The sequence below is a fragment of the Vigna unguiculata genome, chromosome 10 (assembly GCF_004118075.2).
Source record: "Vigna unguiculata cultivar IT97K-499-35 chromosome 10, ASM411807v1, whole genome shotgun sequence".
Taxonomy (NCBI): domain Eukaryota; kingdom Viridiplantae; phylum Streptophyta; class Magnoliopsida; order Fabales; family Fabaceae; genus Vigna; species Vigna unguiculata.
Genome location: NC_040288.1, coordinates 20,670,472 through 20,690,632, shown reverse-complemented (window position 1 = coordinate 20,690,632; position 20,161 = coordinate 20,670,472). Strand labels below are relative to the sequence as shown.

The window sequence follows — 20,161 nt, the reverse complement described above, 5'->3', positions numbered from 1 at the left end:
TTAACCCAAAACATAATTTGGTCAACCAATTTTACAAAACATTGGGACATTATTTAAATAAACTAATAAAGTAAAAGAAACTGCAACAAAGTGGTGCATATTAGTCCTTCTCCATTTGGGGAATGATGCAATTCACAACCTTGGTCTGTTCACCTTGAAACTTGGGCTTGTATTCAAATAATATGGACAACATTTGCTGAAGAGTTTCCTTTGCTTTCCTTGCTCCAACCCTTGCCATAGGTCTTCCAAGTTCTTCAAGTGGATCCTTGTCCTTGCTGTTGTCACGTCTCCATCATTCTCTCCTTCTTGAGAAGGATTTCTCCTCAAATTAGATTCTTCATCTACGTCAAAAAGAGATAAGTCAAATACATTCAAGGTAGAACTAACAGTATACTCACCAGGTAGATCAATTTTGTAAGCATTGTCATTGATTCTTTCAAGAACTTGGAATGGACCATTCCCTTTTGGTTGAAGCTTTGATTTCCTTTGTTGTGGAAACCTTTCCTTTCTCATGTGCACCCAAAACCTAATCTCCGGGTTGGATGACAACCTTCTTTCTACCTTTGTTAGCTTGCCTAACATAGATTTCATTTTTCTTTTCAATTTGACTGTTCACTTGCTCAGGTAGCTTCTTCACATACTTAGATTTAACCTATGCTTCTTTATGCTTAAATATTGAAATGTTAGGCATAAGCAACAAATCAAGTGGAGTTAAAGGGTTAAATCTATATACAATCTCAAAAGGTGAATAGTTAGTTGTACTATGGACAACCTTATTATAAGCAAAGTCAACATGAGGCAAACATGTTTCCCAGGACTCAATATTTTTCTTTAAAACATTCCTAAGTAATGTGCGTAAAGTTCTATTGACTACCTCAATTTGACCATCAGTTTGTGGGTGACAAGTAGTAGATAGTAACAATTTAGAACCAATCTTACCTCACTAGGTCGTCCAAAAATGACTAAGGAATTTTGTATCCTTATCATTCACAATGCTTCTTGATAGTCCATGAAGTCTCACTATTTCCTTGAAAAACAAGTCAGCCACATAACAAGCATAATCCACCTTCTTGCAAGGTATGAAGTGTGACATTTTAGAAAACATGTCAACAATAACAAACAAAAAATTATTTCCATTCTTTGTTTTAGGATGCCCCATAACAAAGTCCATAGAAATGTTAGTCCAAGGATATTCAGGAACAAACAAAGGAGTATATAATCCATGAGGTTTAACTTTAGATTTAGCCATTTTATACACAATGCAGTTATCACAAAATTTATGCACATCACTTTTCATATGAGGCAAAAGAAATGCTCTTGTAAAATTTCCAAAGTCTTTTGAACCCTAAAATGACCCATGAAACCCCCTTCATGTGATTCAGTCATAAGCAATTCTCTAATGGAACAGTTAGGCACACACAATTTATTTGCTTTAAACAAGAATCCATTATGTCTATAGTAACCATTTTCAGAAAACTTTTCACATGCAACAAATATTTTAGCAAAATCCACATCATCCTTATACATGTCTTTCAAAGATTTAAGACCAAATAGTTTAGTTTCAAGCATAGAAAGCAAAGCATGCCTCCTAGAAAGTGCATAAGTCATTATATTACCTTTCCCCTTTTTATACTTGATGACATGAAAATTGCTCTAAAAACTCTACCCATTTAGCATGCCTCTTATTAAGCTCACCTTGTCCTTTCTAGTATTTCAAGGACTCATGATCACTATGAATGACAAATTCTTTGGGTAACAAATAGTGTTGCCAAGTCTTTAAAGCTCTAAACAAAGTATACAATTCCTTATCATAAGTAGAATAGTTTTGGGCAACCCTGCTTAACTTTTCACTAAAATAAGCAATTAGATGTTCATCTTGCAGCAAAACAGCCCCAATAACCACATTTGATGCATCACACTCAATTTCAAAAGATTTTGCAAAATTAGGCATGGCAAGAATAGATGCATTACTTAGCTTATGCTTAAGGGCAGTAAATGTCTCCTCTTGTTTCTCTCCTCATCTAAAACCCACATTCTTTTTAAAAAATTCATTTAGAGGTGCATCCAAGGTACCAAAATCCTTAACAAATCTCCTATAGAACTTGTTAAACCATGAAAACCCCTTACCTCACTCACAATCTTAGATGCAGGCCATTCTTGGATGGCCTTGACCTTCTCCTTATCACCAAAACCAAAAAATACCACATGATTAGAATAAAATATGCATTTTTCTAGATTGGCATAAAATGTTTCTTTTCTAAGCACATTTAAAACAAATTGCAAATGCTCAACATGCAACTCAAGACTAGTGTTATATATTATAATATCATCAAAGTTCACCACAACAAATTTACTGATAAACTCCCTTAAAATATGGTTCATTAACCTCATAAAAGTACTAGGTGCACTAGTCAAACAAAAGGGCATAACCAACAATTAGGCACACACAATTTATTTGCTTTAAACAAGAATCCATTATGTCTATAGTAACCATTTTCAGAAAACTTTTCACATGCAACAAATATTTTAGCAAAATCCACATCATCCTTATACATGTCTTTCAAAGATTTAAGACCAAATAGTTTAGTTTCAAGCATAGAAAGCAAAGCATGCCTCCTAGAAAGTGCATAAGTCATTATATTACCTTTCCCCTTTTTATACTTGATGACATGAAAATTGCTCTAAAAACTCTACCCATTTAGCATGCCTCTTATTAAGCTCACCTTGTCCTTTCTAGTATTTCAAGGACTCATGATCACTATGAATGACAAATTCTTTGGGTAGCAAATAGTGTTGCCAAGTCTTTAAAGCTCTAAACAAAGTATACAATTCCTTATCATAAGTAGAATAGTTTTGGGCAACCTCGCTTAACTTTTCACTAAAATAAGCAATTAGATGTTCATCTTGCAGCAAAACAGCCCCAATAACCACATTTGATGCATCACACTCATACAATTCGTATTTAGTCTGTATTTAGTTTTAAAGATAGTTTTCCATTCATCACCTTCTTTAATCCTAATCTAATTATAGCCACTTTTTAAGATGAATTTTAAAAAACACACATGTATCATAAAGTTCATCTAACCTGGAAGTTGGATGCCTATGCTTGACAATGATGTTTTTTATGGCTCTACAATCAAAACATATCCTCCATGAGCCATTCTTTTTGGGCACCAGAATCACAGGTACAACACATGGACTCATGCTATCTCTCACCTAACCTTTACTCATGAGTTTAGTCACTTGCTTTTCAATCTCTTTGGTCTCTTATGGGTTGCTCCTATAAGTTGGCCCATTGGGCAAAAAAGCTACCAGAATGAGATCAATGTGATGCTCAATTCCTCTTAAAGGTGGCAAACCATCGGGGACATTTGCTGGAAACACATCTTTATAATCTTGCAAAAAAGACTCAATGCTAGAGGGCAATTCAAATTTGCCAATTTGGTTAGCATTTAAAATCTGACTTTGGAAAAACGATAAGTAGAGGGGTTGCCTTGTGCAAAGCACCCTGCTTACCTCCATTTCTCTTGCTAGATAAAGTTGTTTACCCTCAAGTGTTTCATTTTCTCTCATTTTTCTCTCAAGTGTTTCACTATTCTTTTTGTTATCAAGTGTTTTACTTTTTCTCTCATTTGTTAACTTTTCTCTCATTTTTATTCGATCCTCACACAGCTCTTTAGGAGACAAGGGTTTGAGAACCACCCTTTTATCCTGATACATGAAAGAAATTTTGTTAGTGAAACCATCATGAATGGCTTTGATGTCATATTGCCACGACCTTCCCAAAAGAATATGGCTGGCCTCCATGGTAACCACATCACATAAGATTTTATCTTGATATTTCCCAATGGAGAAAGAGACTTCAGCTTACTGTTTCACTTGAACTTCTTCTCCTTCACTAAGCCATTGAAGTTTGTATGGCCTAAGATGTGGTTTAGTGTCCATGTTCATCTTTGACGCTAATCTTGAACTCACCACATTGGTACAACTTTCTCCATCAATGATTACCAAGCATACATTACCATTAATTAAACATCTTGTATGAAAAATATTTGAAAAATATTCTCCTTTAAGGATGCATCCTCGGCCTTGACTTGACTTCCTAGCATCCTCGGCCTTGACTTGACTTCCTACAAATGTCGATATCTCGAGCTGTAGAACTCCAATTGACGTGATTCCACAACGAAGTGAAAGTTCATGTTCTGAACTATAATTTAGGCTTAACAAATGGGCGAGTACAACGAGAGTTATGACCACGTGATAAGCTTGGACATAAGTGAGTTTATGATTTCAAATGAAAGAAGAATATGTGAATATGAAAGGTGGAAGGAAAGAATCACTCTTTCCAAGTGAGGCAATACACAAAGGAGGGGAAAGTCCTTTGATACGGCCAAAGGTTCTTGAATCACTCAAGAACTTAGGAGAACCGCTCTCACTAAAATAAAAGAGATATACTCTAATTTTCTAAATAAAACTCAACTTGATTTCATTGATAAAAATTGTTCATCTTATATAGAAGCTTTAACCATCAGAATTACAAAAAGACCCATAACTTGCAATTACATCCCACTTAAGCTATTAATGATTCCACTACTTAATGACTGATTGTAACAGAAATTGTGACATCCCAAAAGTCATCCAAAAACATTCAGCTATGCATCCTCTTGGTCTCCTAAAGGCTAATAACTAAGTAGCCAATTGGGCCATTATTACAACTTGGAATAAAGTCAAACTAGAGCCCACTAATTGATCAACCCAAAAAATAATTTGGACAGCCAATTTTACAAAATATTGGGCCATTTTGTAAACAAACTAATAACTTAAAAGAAATTGCAACAAAGTGGTTCATTAGTCCTTCTCCATTTGGACCATAATGCAATTCTTATGTCACACCGAGGCCCTCTACGAGGTAATGGTCATCGATTTCCTCACATCAAGGCCCTCTCTGATGGAATGGTCATTAATTTCCTTATGTTTGCATTAAGGCCTTCTATGACGCAATGGTCATTGATTTCTTTACATTAAGACCCTCTTCGATGGAATGATCATTTATTTCCTTATGTCTATATTGGGGCCCTCTGTGAGACAATGGTCATTGATTTCTTTACATCAAGGCTCTTTCTAATGGAATAGTCATTGATTTTCTTATGTTTACATTGAGGTCGTTTGCAAGGCAATGATAATCGATTTTCTTTGCATCAAGGCTCTATTAGATGGAATGATCATTGATTTCTTTTAGTTTGAGATCCTCCCTTTGGAAATGGTCAAATCCTTCTCTAAAAAAAAGTTTTCAGGGATCATGACCATCTTCATGGATTTGGTACCGTATCTACTTAGGCTAATTGATTTATTGTTTCTGTTTCTTATGTTTGTTTCTTTTTAGCATCTGAATGAAATTTGTGTTCTATCTTTACTTATCTTTTACTCTGATCATTTGAAAATATCGAATTTTCATATTATCTTGTAAAACCTATATAAAGAGGTGTGCTTGTCAACACCTAATTTCGTCTGGATAAATAAAAAATGTTTCTAAGATTGTAAAAAAGTAAAGTATTAAATACAAAGGGTTAAATTTTTTTTTCTTAAATAATAATAATTTAGAAAAAAAAAGATTAAAAAAATGAGATTTTAAAATAGTTTCTTTAAATTTTGTTTTACATAGTTTTTAAACTCATGTTCAATAAGTCTAATTATAACAAATCATAATTTAAACAATCTTTTAGGAAAAAAACCAATTAGAAAGCTAAGTTTAAAGGCTAGATGAGTACATAAATTTGCATTCATCACACTATAAATGTTTAGGAACAAAATTTATTAGATGATCTCTAGAATTTTTCAACAACTCTATTTAGCATTAATTCGTTGAAGAAAAAAGTAACAACAAAAAGAAAGAGAAAATATAAAGAAAGAAAATATTGAGCATATGCTATCAAATCGAGAAAACATTGAGATAAGAGCTTAGCTATCACAATATCTTTCACAACCGTAAAGTTTGGTTTGTGAGTTTAGATTGTACTGTCTTGAGAGTGATATTCTCGTCATTATTCAATTTGAGAGTGTTATTCTCAACACTATTCAAATTGTGTTATTGTCAATGACCACCTTGTAATGGTAGTATTTAACACAGTAAAAGATGTAGACAAGATTTATAGCAGCAAGACCTGCTAGGAGAAAGTAATAGTAGTCCAATCTGCCAATGTTGATGTCATCGTTGAGCCAATCAATTCCACCACGCTTTTGAGTTACTTGGTTCACCACATTCACAATCAACGTGCCAACATAAATTGAAAATGCCATCACAAGACACTGCAATGAATTTCCTATGCTTTTCATATTTTCTGGTGACTCGGTGTTGTAGAACTGAGTGTGTCCAACAACGGTAAGTATCTCACACAATCCCAAGAAGACAAATTGTGGTGCCAGCCACATTGCACTCATGGGGGCCACCCCATCAGCTGCACCATGTGCGATTGCCACACCCCTTCTTCGCCACTCCACCAAGCCAGCACACAGCATTGTGAGAACCGAGCATACACCACCGATCACTATCTTCTGAAGGCTCGTGAGACCTTCCTCGTTTTTTGTCACTTTCGCTAATATTGGTTGTAGAAAGAGGTCAAAGCATGGGAGGAATATGATAATGGTGATTAGGGACACTACGTTGAAGGTTGCAGGTGGAAGCTTGAAGTTTGCTCCAAGGTGACGGTCCATTTTCAAGGCCTGCGATACAGGAAAGGTGCCTTGTTGTACCACGGGAATCAAGCAAAGAATACCAGAAGCCCAAATTGGAAGCATTTTTATCAAACATTTTACTTCTTCCACTTGCTGAATGCTGCAAACCCTCCATGGATTTTTTACAGTACCTCCTACGTTAAGTTCATTGTCTTTTATCAAGGCAGCTTTGTTTAAACACCTGTTCAAAAATCAAACAGCTTCTTCAGTACCAAGAAACAATATTCTAATTAGCTGAGGAGTAACACATTACTTGAGTTGTTTGGTTAAGGGCATCTTCAGTAGTGTTTCTGCATCCACCGGGGGATCATAGTAAAGACCCTCATCTTCTATTTTTGGAATTTTGAGGTGACGCTTCTTATAAGCTACAACAAACACCTGAGCAATACTAGAAAATATGCTCCCCTTTGGTGGAATATAAACATAAACGCTAGCTCCAACAAAAAATATGATAATTGAAAATGACATGAGAAAACTTAACATTCCAAAGCTCAATATCCAACTTTTGTTCTGGAGGTAAACTACTACTGTCAGACTGATTAGCATAACAGTTGTCAGTGAAGTGAAGTACCAAATAAAGAAACTGTTCACTCCTTTCCTTCCTTCAGAGCAAGTTGTGTCAAACTGATCAATCGCAAAGGAAATCGTGCATGGTCCAATTGCCCCTGTTCCTAGAGCCAACAAACCATAGCCTAAAACCAAGAACCCAAGTTGAAAACTCGTTGGAGGAACACAATGCTCCGTTAAAGTGCAACTTGGAGGATGAAGTTGTGGCAGGGCTGTTAGTGTTAGTATCACCATTCCCTAACAAACACCAACAAAGCCACACATAGAATCATAAAAGATAACAGAAAATATATTAACAACCATAAAAGTGTGCTTTATGTCAGTTAACATGTGATTAGAACTAGGTTTAGTATGTTTGAAATTTGTTTGAATTCTTGGTCAAAGATAAATTTTATAATTAGAGAGAAAATTTACTACATTTAAAGAATAAACGACTAAAATCATTGTTTATCAAATAGAAAGATTAAAATCAATTTTGAAGAAACCTTAACCTTGTGTTTGGATGGGAGATATCAACAATTCTAAGAAATTGAAATATCTTAAATTTTAATTTTAGTGTTTCGATAAAACAATTTAATTTTTATTTTAAGATAAACTCAGCTCTACCTTTGAATCTAATTTAACTTAGCTCGACTTTCAATTCTGGACTACTCATCTCGACTTTTGGTTCATGTCGACTTGAGTTGAATCGACCTCAATTGGTTCAACCTCGGTCGATTAGAACTGATTCAACCACGACTGATTTGAATTGATTCAACCTCGATCGATTCAAATCAATTTGGCTCGAGATTACTTGACTCAACTTTCAACTATGGTAAATTGGTTTAAATCTTCGGTCTATGCAGACTTGACTCAACTTTCGGCCCGGGCCCACACAACTCGATCTCGGGTGCCAGCCGACTCAGCTACACTTAAGACTCTCGCCAACTCGACCTTTGGCCTATGCCTACTTGACTCAACTTTCAGTTCGGGCTGACTCGGTTCCACCCTCGACTCGGCTTGACATTCGGCTCGGGCACACTCGGCTTGACTTTCGACTAGGGCTGACTTTGCTCATCCTCGACCATGGTTGACCTAGGTTTACTTAGGGCCTAGGTCGACGTAGCCAGACCTTCAGCGGACACAATCTTAGCCCTTGCCAACTCATGTCGACCTTCTATTTGGGATGATTAGTCTCGATCTTCGGCCCAAACAAATTTGTGTTGGAATTTTGCTTGATCCGACTCGGCTCAACCTTTGACTCAACTTGAAGGTTAATATGAGTCGACCTTTTGGACCTTTGGACTTTTTTTGTTCTAACCAATGAGCAATTCCACAACTTGAAAATTTTCAATTTTCTTCTTTATTGAGGGCATTTCAAATTCTACTATTTTTGTTTTCTAAAATTCCTCAATTTCAATTTTCTTCTAATTTTCTCGTTCAAACATGTCATTTTCCTTCAAAAAAATTTAAAATCTACAAATAAATTAATTAGTTCCTTAAATTATCTCATCTAAATACACCATAAAATTTATTGTATAAATGAATAACTATTGAAATGAAGTTTACATTGTGTCTGTTAATTACTCGTGTGTGTGTCTTTTAACTATGTCAACAGAAAATTTCTCATTTAAATTTGGATCAACAAGAGTTTACACCTAACTAAGCATATGTTCGTGATCCATTGAAGTTGTTGTGCCATTACCTCTGAAACATCTTTTATGCATTTAAGAAATAAAGAAGAAAAATTTTCCTTGGAGAAAAGGAAAACTTCTAACTGATAAATTTAAACTATGGATAGTCAAATTTATGAATTTGTAAGCTGATGGAACGAAATCACTGATAGTAATTCCCTAAACCTAGACTAAATTGAATCATAAAATGAAGAGTTCCAAATTAAATAGACATCAGGTTATTATGTGGTAGGTGTTTCACGATATATAATATAGGAGAGGATATACCACAAGTGTTCCAAATGATGAAATAGCAATGACTTTGAATTTCCCTAGATAAGCATCAGCAACACAGGCACCAATAACAGCTGTTAAATTGCTAGTTCCTAACAATGTGGCAAGAACATTTGCTGCAGCAACCTGACCCAAGTTGAAGAACTGCAACAAATACACCATGAAATTTCCTATCATACCTAATGTTGCAATCTTCAGAACTATTTGATTTCCTGCAAACCACACCATACAAAAGCTTAGTTAGCTCAAATGTCACATTTTAATGGTATGCATGAACATCTTTTGTATTGATAGAGACCTAAGATGTATGAAATGGCCCTCCATCCTGGCTTGTTTTCCATAGCTATTGAATTTGAGGATGAACGTCTTCTGTAAGTGATTTTATACTTGATTTCCACTTCCTCAAGCAACTTGACCACAATCTTCACTCATTAATCTTATTCTCCATCTTCATTAATTTGTACTTAAGGTGTGATTTCTGTGTATCACCTTTTCTAATCATCGACAGTCAAAGATTATTTTTGAAAGAATTTGAATTCTTTAGAGATGCAACCAATCAAAATTTTGTTTTGAAATAATTGTTTAGGTGATTAATAAATTGGAAAATGATAGTTTGACAACAATTTTGTTTGATAAACTTTGACAAATAATTATTTTTGGTAAAAAAAATTCAAAAAATTTATTATTTTATCTTTTAATTTCTATAAAAAAGTAAACATTTATTTTATTTAGTAACTTTTGTCAATTTTGTAAGAAAAATATTAGTTTTGAAATGATAGGGAGAGAAGCATGTTAAAGTCCACAATCACATAATTAAAGGGGATGGGTTAATTCACTTTCAAAAGAATTTTAGAAAAGTTATTTCTAGTTTAAAATTTATTAATTTTAACAGACAACTTAACTTTGCTATATTAAAAAAGGAAAATTAAGAAAATAATAAATAACTTTCTTAAAACTATTCTTAAAACAATTTATTTCTGCTTTAATTAAATGACTTTTCTTGCAGTTATAAATTTCCAGACATTGAATGTAATGTTGACTTGATACCGTTATTTATTTTCCATTTGTTGAATGAACATTGTGATGATTAGGGACGAACAAAATTAACTAAACAGAACTTAACTATAAAATAACTATACCATATTATATTAAAAATACTTTATTATTTACAATAAAAATAGAACTAAATCATTTTATGGTTCAATTTTAAAAATTGAACTTCTAAAATTATAGTTCAGTTAACTACTTATTAACTTAAAACTCCTTCATTACGAAATGCATAGTAGCACATAGCTTATGGTTGAGCATTTCGGACCAAAGATTGACACGAGTTGGTTCAAGTCAAACTTCATGTGGGATTGATAACGCTGTCGTTGTAAGGCCCCATTTCTTTTTTCCAGCCATAAAAGTTTAGTGGGCTGCCCCTAAGTGGACCTGATGGTTGGCCCAGCCTATATAAGCTTTGAGTCTGCCCTAAAATCCTAGGGTACCCTACTTTTCAGAGGCACATTGTCCTTGCTTGGATCTGCAGCCGTCATCCTCCTCACGGAACGCTCCGCTAAGGCTTGCTTGAGGTCCCTCTCGAGCTAGCTCAGACCAGTTCATACTCCGCTTTCGAGTTCGCGCCTAGAAGTCGTTCGTCCTCCACAGTTTGGGTGTCGAGGTTCTCAGCTAACTTGCCCAGGTACGGGAAGTTAGGGTTTTAGTTTCGAGTCAATATTCTGAACCGTGTATGAGTTAGCTATTGATTTTATGGTGCAATATTTCGTTTTAATGCGTGAAAGTGTATTGCATGTGATGTTTGGCCGGAAATCATGGCCGTACAGTGAAGAACAGTGGCGAGACCTGTTAATCTCGCCCAAGCGAGTCCATCTCGCCTAGGCGAGATGAAACAGGGAGCTTGCCTAAGTTTTTTGCGCGAAACGTCGCCCGGGCGGCTCGCTCAATTTTTGAGCGAGCAGGCAACTCGCCCAAGCGAGAGGGATCTCGCTTAAGCGAGATCCCGCGTTGCCCAGGCCCTTGTTTTCTTCGAATCCTCGCCTAGGCGAAGGGGGGGCTCGCCTGAGCGAGCCTGTCTCGCCTGAGCGAGACCCTTCAGCCTGAGCGAGGGGTTTGGGCGAGACAGAGTGGGTTGGATTGCGTTTTTGTCCTCTTGTGCTTGGATTTGTTTGGGTATGACTGCTATGATAAGATGCATGTACTGATGTATGAATATATGCCTAATGGGTTGCTATATATGTGTGACATGATTCATAAATGATGAATGATGAGTGTGGTGGGGACTTAGCATGTGAAATGAGTATACGGTTTAGAACTAAAGGAACATGGTATGAATATGAGACTAGGCCCCAGACTCATCGGGGTGGTGATGATCAGAGGTATGGATTTGAGACGTGATTGATATGAGGATTAAACTTCAAGGGTTGACATGGAATTGGAAAAATATAATTTAATATTCTCTTATTGTTGATTTACGAACGTTGGTCCGTGTCAGCGTGTAATTCCTTGGGGTCTCTAGGTGAGACCTCCGGGGTCGCGCTTCAGTGGTCGGGACGTAATTCCATGGCCCTGTTAGTGGGTGTCCATGGTGGTGCCCCATCTGTATAACTAGGTAAGGATTCAAGGTAAGGTTGCATCCTGACGCTCCGAAGAGTCAGTTAGTCTCACTTAGAGCGGACTGACTTTTGTGGTGGGAGTAGCAGGAGGCCTGAAACTCACTAAGGGCTAACCTTGTGGTGGGAGAGATTTGTTTCATTGTAACACTGGTAATACATGGCTCAGGATCGAGCAGCTCAGGATCGAGCAGGGGTATCCACACAAGTGCAAGCATCCGCTGAATCCGACCAAGTTATACGTATCCGGATGAGTCGAGTCGAGTCGTAGTGTATTGGATGAAGAGTCATAACATGTTGGTTGCTATGTGGATGAGATGATGAAAATTATGTTTGACTGCATGTTTTATGTTGTTTGGCTCTAGCTTACCCGTATTGTTGTATGTCTGTGTTGTATGTGGCCGTTTTTCCTTGCGATGATCATCAACTTGGTTGATGGGAGCAGATAGGCGAGGTCCTCGTGGTCAGCAAGGGAGCAGTGAGCCGGCAGCTTAGCCATCTGGGCTAGTCCTTTGAACGTCTTTTCTGGTGGTTTATTTAGGGCCACGGCCCATGTATTTCCCTCCGTATTTCTACGCTACCTTCGACGTTGTATTCGTACTTAATTATCCTTCTTTTGTTGGCATCGTGGTGTGCTTAGTTTTGTAGGGGTTATGTTAAGGACCCCAAGACTTTTCTGCTGTACTAATATCGCGTGACGTTTCCTTTAATTTCGATTAATAATTAAATGGGACGTTACATTTATGGTATCAGAGCGGTCATTCCTTAGGTCTGTGGACTTGGATGTCCGCTTAGCTTTCTCTGTGTCTTCTGAGTGTTCTTAGTTAAATTCTTGCCTTTGTCGAGTCTAACCAAGTGATTTTCTATGTGCCAGCGGACTATGGCACCTCCTCGTAGGACTTCGCAATCATCCCAGGGGGACACATCAGATATCGCCAGAGCTATGGAGGCGATGGTAGCAGCGATGACGCAGCAGAGTGCTGTGATGATGCAGCAGCATGAGGCATCCATGCAGCGACAGGCGGCGTCGCTTGAGCAGCAACAGGCAGTGATGCAGCAGATGGAGGCTGCGAGGATAGCTGCTGAGGATGCTCATAGACAGCATATGGAGGCCCTCCGCCAGATGGAGGAGAGCAGGACGACGACACCGGTGGTTGGTCCTGAGCCACGACCTGCGGTCAGGGAGTGGAGTTTGGAGGACTTTCTGAAACACCACCCGGCGAAGTTTGATGGGAAGGCCAGTCCTGACGCCGCAGACCAATGGCTGAAGGACCTGGAGCGCATCTACGACGCCAAGATGTGCCCTGTGGAGGACAGGTTGGCGTTCTCAGTTTACATGCTCACGGGAGAGGCGGAGCATTGGTGGAGCAGCACCAGATCCATCCTGGAGGAGAGGGATGAGCCGGTGACATGGGAAACTTTCAGGGAGAGATTTCTATCCGAGTACTTCCCAGGCAGCATCCGATACGCCAAGGAGGTGGAGTTCCTCCAGTTGACCCAGGGAGGGAAGACTGTCACCGAGTATGCTGAGAGGTTCAAACACCTCAGCCGTTTCTACACCCTACCACTCGATGAGGAGTGGCGATGCAGGAAGTTCGAGAACGGGCTTCGCGGTGATATTCGCTTGATGGTGGCACCCTTGTCCATCAAGGATTTTGCTGCTCTGGTAGAGAAGGCCAGGGTAATGGAGAAGATGAAGCGCGAGGTGGAAGGTCAGCGCCCACAGCAGCCACAGCCGCCTCATAGGATCGGTGGACCATCTGGGTCCAGGCCCAGGCAGGAGGAGCGGAGGAGACCATATGATAGACCACACCATCAGTCTCAGGGGTCTAGAGGTTTTCCTCCTCAGCAGGGTCGGGTGCAGTGTTACTCATGTGGAGGACCCCACCCGAGGCACGCCTGTCCACGTAGGGAGGGTTACCGTAGATGCAACAACTGTGGCAAGGAAGGCCACTTTGGGAGAGATTGCCCCAACCTTGCTAGGGCAGCAACGCGCCCTCCAGTTCAGGCACCCCAGCAGCATCAGGGGAGAGACAGAGGCAACAGGCCTCAGGCGACGGGCAGAGTGTACGCCATGTCAGGGGCAGAGGCATCAGGCTCAGGTAACTTGGTTATGGGTAGTTGCATGATAGCTGGTTCTTCTTGTTGTGTGCTATTTGATTCTGGAGCGACACACTCTTTTGTGTCTTTTGCTTGTGTGGAACGTCTGGGTCTGCCAGTAAGCGAGCTACAGTGCGAGCTCGCGGTGTCTACTCCGGCGTCGGGATTGGTCACGACGTCGTCTTTGTGTGCTCGATGCCCAGTGGAGGTGGAAGGACGCAGGTACAAGGTGAATCTAATCTGCTTGCCTCTGCAAGACTTGGAGGTTATCTTAGGGATGGATTGGCTCTCTGCTAGTCGCGTCCTTATAGACTGCCGGGAGAAGAGGCTGTTATTTCCCGAATCAGAAGATCTCGAGTTAGTTTCTCCCCAGGGGGCGGTGAGGGAGATTCAGAGTGGCGCGCAGTGCTTCATAATCTTCGCTCGTATGGAGGTGGGAGAGAGAGAGAGACCACCAATCATACCTGTGGTACATGAGTTTGAAGACGTGTTTCCAGATGAAGTACCAGGGTTGCCTCCCAGTAGAGAAGTGGAGTTCTCTATTGATCTAGTCCCAGGAACAGGCCCGGTCTCGATGGCCCCATATCGCATGGCTCCGGCAGAGTTGGTGGAGCTCAAGAAACAAATAGAAGATCTGATGGAGAAACAGTTCATCCGACCCAGCACTTCACCTTGGGGAGCACCAGTGTTGTTGGTGAAGAAGAAGGACGGGAGTTCACGCCTGTGTGTGGACTACAGGCAACTGAACAAGATGACTATCAAGAACAAGTATCCGCTCCCGAGGATCGACGACTTGATGGATCAGTTACATGGGTCATCGGTGTTCTCGAAGATAGATCTGCGATCGGGTTATCATCAGATTTTGGTAAAGGCTGATGATGTACAGAAGACAGCCTTCAGGTCGAGGTATGGCCACTATGAGTATGTGGTCATGCCGTTTGGAGTGACCAACGCTCCGGCAGTGTTCATGGACTACATGAACAGGATCTTCCGACCTTTCCTAGATAAGTTTGTCGTGGTCTTCATAGACGACATCCTTATCTACTCCAGGACGCAAGAGGAACATGCAGAGCACCTGAGATTGGTGCTTGGTGTTTTGAGAGAGAAACAGTTGTATGCCAAGCTGTCCAAGTGTGAGTTCTGGATGGCTGAGGTTCAGTTCTTGGGGCATGTGATATCCGCTCATGGGATTGCAGTGGATCCGACGAAGGTCGAGGCAGTGGTAAAGTGGGAGAGTCCTAAATCAGCCACAGAGATCAGAAGCTTTGTAGGGTTAGCAGGATACTACAGGAGGTTCATAGAGGGATTCTCCAAGATTGCGGCACCTTTGACTTTGCTTACCCGGAAGGATCAACCCTTCATCTGGACGGATAAGTGTGAGGAGAGTTTCCAGGAACTGAAGAAGAGACTGACCAGTGCACCGATACTTGTGATTCCGGATGTCGGAAAACCGTTTGAAGTCTTCTGTGATGCCTCCCGCCTTGGACTTGGTTGTGTTTTAATGCAAGAAAAGAAGGCAGTGGCATATGCTTCGAGGCAGCTTAAGGTACATGAGCGTAATTATCCCACTCATGACTTGGAATTGGCGGCTATAGTTTTTGCTTTGAAGATCTGGAGGCACTATCTTTATGGTGCTCAGTTCCGAGTGTTCAGCGATCATAAGAGCCTCAAGTACTTGTTTGATCAGAAGGAGCTGAACATGAGGCAAAGGAGGTGGATGGAATTCCTGAAGGACTACGACTTTGAACTCCTATATCACCCGGGGAAGGCGAATGTGGTAGCAGATGCTTTGAGTAGGAAGACGGTACACACAGCACACCTCATGATAAAAGAGGCAGAGCTACTAGAGAAGTTCAGAGATATGAGGCTACAGGTGGAGTTGGGGTCCGAGTCCATTAGGTGTAGTACCCTTACTATATCTAGTGACTTCTTGGGATCGATCAGAGAGAGGCAGTTGTTGGATGCTAGTCTGAACAGAGTTAGAGAACAGCTTGGATCAGATGAGGCTAGAGACTTTGCTGTGAGTGATGATGGCATACTGAGGTTTCGAGGCAGAGTATGTATACCGGATGATGCTGAGTTGAGAAAGTTGATCCTTGAGGAAGGACACAAGAGCCGTCTTAGCTTGCATCCTGGCATGACTAAGATGTACCAGGACCTCAAGGAAACTTTCTGGTGGCAGGGAATGAAGAAGGATGTGGCTCAGTTTGTATCCGCTTGTCTGACGTGTCAGAAGGCGAAGGTGGAGCATCAGAGACCCGGTGGCGTTCTACAGTCGTTAGAGGTACCAGTGTGGAAATGGGACAGCATCTCCATGGATTTCGTGACTCATCTTCCACGGACTTTTAGAGGACATGACGCTATCTGGGTGATAGTGGATCGGTTGACCAAGAGTGCTCACTTTCTGGCAATGAACTTGAGGATGTCCATGGCCAAGTTGGCCCAGTTGTACGTCAAAGAGATTGTGAGGTTGCATGGAGTACCTTCGAGCATAGTTTCCGACAGAGACCCACGATTCACATCCCGGTTTTGGCAGACGCTGCAGAGTGCTATGGGTAGCAAGCTCACCATGAGTTCAGCATATCACCCTCAGACCGATGGCCAGTCTGAGAGGACGATCCAGTCGTTAGAAGACTTGTTGAGGACATGCATATTGGACCATCTGGGAGCTTGGGATGAAGTGTTGCCCTTGATAGAGTTCACCTACAACAACAGTTTTCATGCGAGCATTGGCATGGCGCCATACGAGGCCCTTTATGGCAGGAGGTGTAGGACTCCTCTTTGTTGGTATCAGGATGGAGAGGCAGTGTTGGTCGGACCCGAGTTGTTAGCCCAGACCACCGAGAAGGTGAGGATGGTGAGAGATAGGATGTTGGCTTCGCAGAGCAGGCAGAAGGCTTATGCGGATCGCAGGAGGAGGCCTTTGGAGTTTGCAGCGGGAGATCATGTGTTCTTGAGGGTGACCCGAACCACGGGCGTGGGAAGGGCTCTCCGCTCAAGGAAGCTTTCACCCAAATTCCTTGGCCCGTATCAGATCACGAGGAGGATTGGACCAGTGGCTTACGAGATAGCTTTACCCCCGCAGTTGGCGAACCTTCATCCAGTGTTTCATGTGTCACAGCTGAGGAAGTACGTGTTCGACCCAGCTCATGTGTTGGAAGCCGAAGATATACAGATAAGGGAAGACCTCACAGTGGAAGTACCACCCATCGCTCTTGAGGATAGCAAGGTGGAGGAACGTCGTGGAAAGACCGTCAGTCTTGTCAAAGTCATCTGGGATCGGAGGACAGGCGACTCGACTTGGGAGTTAGAGGAGGACATGAGAAAATCACATCCACATCTGTTTACCTGGTGAGTCTTTATTTTCGAGGTCGAAAATTTTCTTGTTGGGGAGAATGTAAGGCCCCATTTCTTTTTTCCAGCCATAAAAGTTTAGTGGGCTGCCCCTAAGTGGGCCTGATGGTTGGCCCAGCCTATATAAGCTTTGAGTCTGCCCTAAAATCCTAGGGTACCCTACTTTTCAGAGGCACATTGTCCTTGCTTGGATCTGCAGCCGTCATCCTCCTCACGGAACGCTCCGCTAAGGCTTGCTTGAGGTCCCTCTCGAGCTAGCTCAGACCAGTTCATACTCCGCTTTCGAGTTCGCGCCTAGAAGTCGTTCGTCCTCCACAGTTTGGGTGTCGAGGTTCTCAGCTAACTTGCCCAGGTACGGGAAGTTAGGGTTTTAGTTTCGAGTCAATATTCTGAACCGTGTATGAGTTAGCTATTGATTTTATGGTGCAATATTTCATTTTAATGCGTGAAAGTGTATTGCATGTGATGTTTGGCCGGAAATCATGGCCGTACAGTGAAGAACAGTGGCGAGACCTGTTAATCTCGCCCAAGCGAGTCCATCTCGCCTAGGCGAGATGAAACAGGGAGCTTGCCTAAGTTTTTTGCGCGAAACGTCGCCCGGGCGGCTCGCTCAATTTTTGAGCGAGCAGGCAACTCGCCCAAGCGAGAGGGATCTCGCTTAAGCGAGATCCCGCGTTGCCCAGGCCCTTGTTTTCTTCGAATCCTCGCCTAGGCGAAGGGGGGGCTCGCCTGAGCGAGCCTGTCTCGCCTGAGCGAGACCCTTCAGCCTGAGCGAGGGGTTTGGGCGAGACAGAGTGGGTTGGATTGCGTTTTTGTCCTCTTGTGCTTGGATTTGTTTGGGTATGACTGCTATGATAAGATGCATGTACTGATGTATGAATATATGCCTAATGGGTTGCTATATATGTGTGACATGATTCATAAATGATGAATGATGAGTGTGGTGGGGACTTAGCATGTGAAATGAGTATACGGTTTAGAACTAAAGGAACATGGTATGAATATGAGACTAGGCCCCAGACTCATCGGGGTGGTGATGATCAGAGGTATGGATTTGAGACGTGATTGATATGAGGATTAAACTTCAAGGGTTGACATGGAATTGGAAAAATATAATTTAATATTCTCTTATTGTTGATTTACGAACGTTGGTCCGTGTCAGCGTGTAATTCCTTGGGGTCTCTAGGTGAGACCTCCGGGGTCGCGCTTCAGTGGTCGGGACGTAATTCCATGGCCCTGTTAGTGGGTGTCCATGGTGGTGCCCCATCTGTATAACTAGGTAAGGATTCAAGGTAAGGTTGCATCCTGACGCTCCGAAGAGTCAGTTAGTCTCACTTAGAGCGGACTGACTTTTGTGGTGGGAGTAGCAGGAGGCCTGAAACTCACTAAGGGCTAACCTTGTGGTGGGAGAGATTTGTTTCATTGTAACACTGGTAATACATGGCTCAGGATCGAGCAGCTCAGGATCGAGCAGGGGTACCCACACAAGTGCAAGCATCCGCTGAATCCGACCAAGTTATACGTATCCGGATGAGTCGAGTCGAGTCGTAGTGTATTGGATGAAGAGTCATAACATGTTGGTTGCTATGTGGATGAGATGATGAAAATTATGTTTGACTGCATGTTTTATGTTGTTTGGCTCTAGCTTACCCGTATTGTTGTATGTCTGTGTTGTATGTGGCCGTTTTTCCTTGCGATGATCATCAACTTGGTTGATGGGAGCAGATAGGCGAGGTCCTCGTGGTCAGCAAGGGAGCAGTGAGCCGGCAGCTTAGCCATCTGGGCTAGTCCTTTGAACGTCTTTTCTGGTGGTTTATTTAGGGCCACGGCCCATGTATTTCCCTCCGTATTTCTACGCTACCTTCGACGTTGTATTCGTACTTAATTATCCTTCTTTTGTTGGCATCGTGGTGTGCCTAGTTTTGTAGGGGTTATGTTAAGGACCCCAAGACTTTTCTGCTGTACTAATATCGCGTGACGTTTCCTTTAATTTCGATTAATAATTAAATGGGACGTTACAGTCGTTGACGCGTTCAAATTAATACTACTTATCTATAACAACTTCAGTATTATTAAGAAAGTAGTCAACAAAATAGAAAGGGTAAAGTAACCCAAAGTCGTCTCCCAACGAACACGGAATTGATTTTTAACAAATTAGTTCTTATAAAACTATACAAAGCGGTTAGTCAAATAAAATAAAAAATATAGGGGATTAAGATAAATAAAGATAGAAATAAAATTTAAAAGATAAAAAGAAATAAAAACAATAGTAAAGAAAATAGATTGATTCCATTGCTTTTTCAAAATAGATTCATCATCGGTTATCTAAAGATTATTGCTCAATTAATTATTGTTGTAGATTTGCAAATTAATCAACGTAAAGTCTCAATTAATTTGTTAGCGTTCTCACTTTTAACCAAAGTACATTCTTAATTAAAAGTGAGAACTTTTAGATTATCCATAGTAAATTCAATCAAAGTACAGTCTCAATCAAATTTACTATGCCTAATCATGTCTAGTCTTTTATCTCCTCACCAAATAAAAAGCTTAATTAATCAAAGTAAAGTCTCAATTAATTTTAGTTAGAGTAAATACCTTTAATCAAAGTAAAGTCTCAATTCTTTGTAAAAACTCATTCAATCACATGAAAGTTTCTAAATAAAATCAAAGTAAAGTCTCAATTAAATTTAAAAACCCTTGAACTCATATGATCAACATGCATATAGATTTAAAATCATTATTTTTTACGTGATTCAAAGATAAAAGACATAGATGAATATGAAAACCTCAACAATAATAAAAAGAACAAAGAAATTATTTCATTCTAACCTCAGAATCCATAATGAAATT

The 20,161-nt window shown here is 40.7% G+C and overlaps 2 protein-coding genes across 2 annotated transcripts; both read right to left on the bottom strand.

Moving 5' to 3' along the window:
* Window positions 1-3,267: 3,267 nt before the first annotated feature.
* On the bottom strand, window positions 3,268-3,807 carry LOC114165377. The gene has a single exon (XM_028050020.1). It carries the CDS (start codon window positions 3,805-3,807, stop codon window positions 3,268-3,270), a length of 540 nt encoding a protein of 179 aa, XP_027905821.1.
* A 2,268-nt stretch (window positions 3,808-6,075) lies between these two features.
* LOC114165375 (protein NRT1/ PTR FAMILY 2.13-like) lies at window positions 6,076-12,868 on the bottom strand. The gene is made up of 4 exons (XM_028050019.1): window positions 12,694-12,868; window positions 9,240-9,457; window positions 6,986-7,536; window positions 6,076-6,913 (listed from the first exon to the last, which is right to left on the bottom strand). Exons 1-4 carry the CDS (start codon window positions 12,866-12,868, stop codon window positions 6,076-6,078), a joined length of 1,782 nt encoding a protein of 593 aa, XP_027905820.1.
* Window positions 12,869-20,161: the final 7,293 nt, after the last annotated feature.

Coding starts and splice junctions, on each gene's coding strand:
- LOC114165377 (XM_028050020.1), bottom strand. CDS start 3,807: ATGGAGGCCAGCCATATTCTTTTGGGAAGGTCGTGGCAATATGACATC.
- LOC114165375 (XM_028050019.1), bottom strand. CDS start 12,868: ATGGATGCCTCATGCTGCTGCATCATCACAGCACTCTGCTGCGTCATC. Junction 7,537..9,239: donor CATCATTTGGAACACTTGTG/GTATATCCTCTC, acceptor GGTGTTTGTTAG/GGAATGGTGATACTAACACT. Junction 6,914..6,985: donor CCCTTAACCAAACAACTCAA/GTAATGTGTTAC, acceptor ATTTTTGAACAG/GTGTTTAAACAAAGCTGCCT.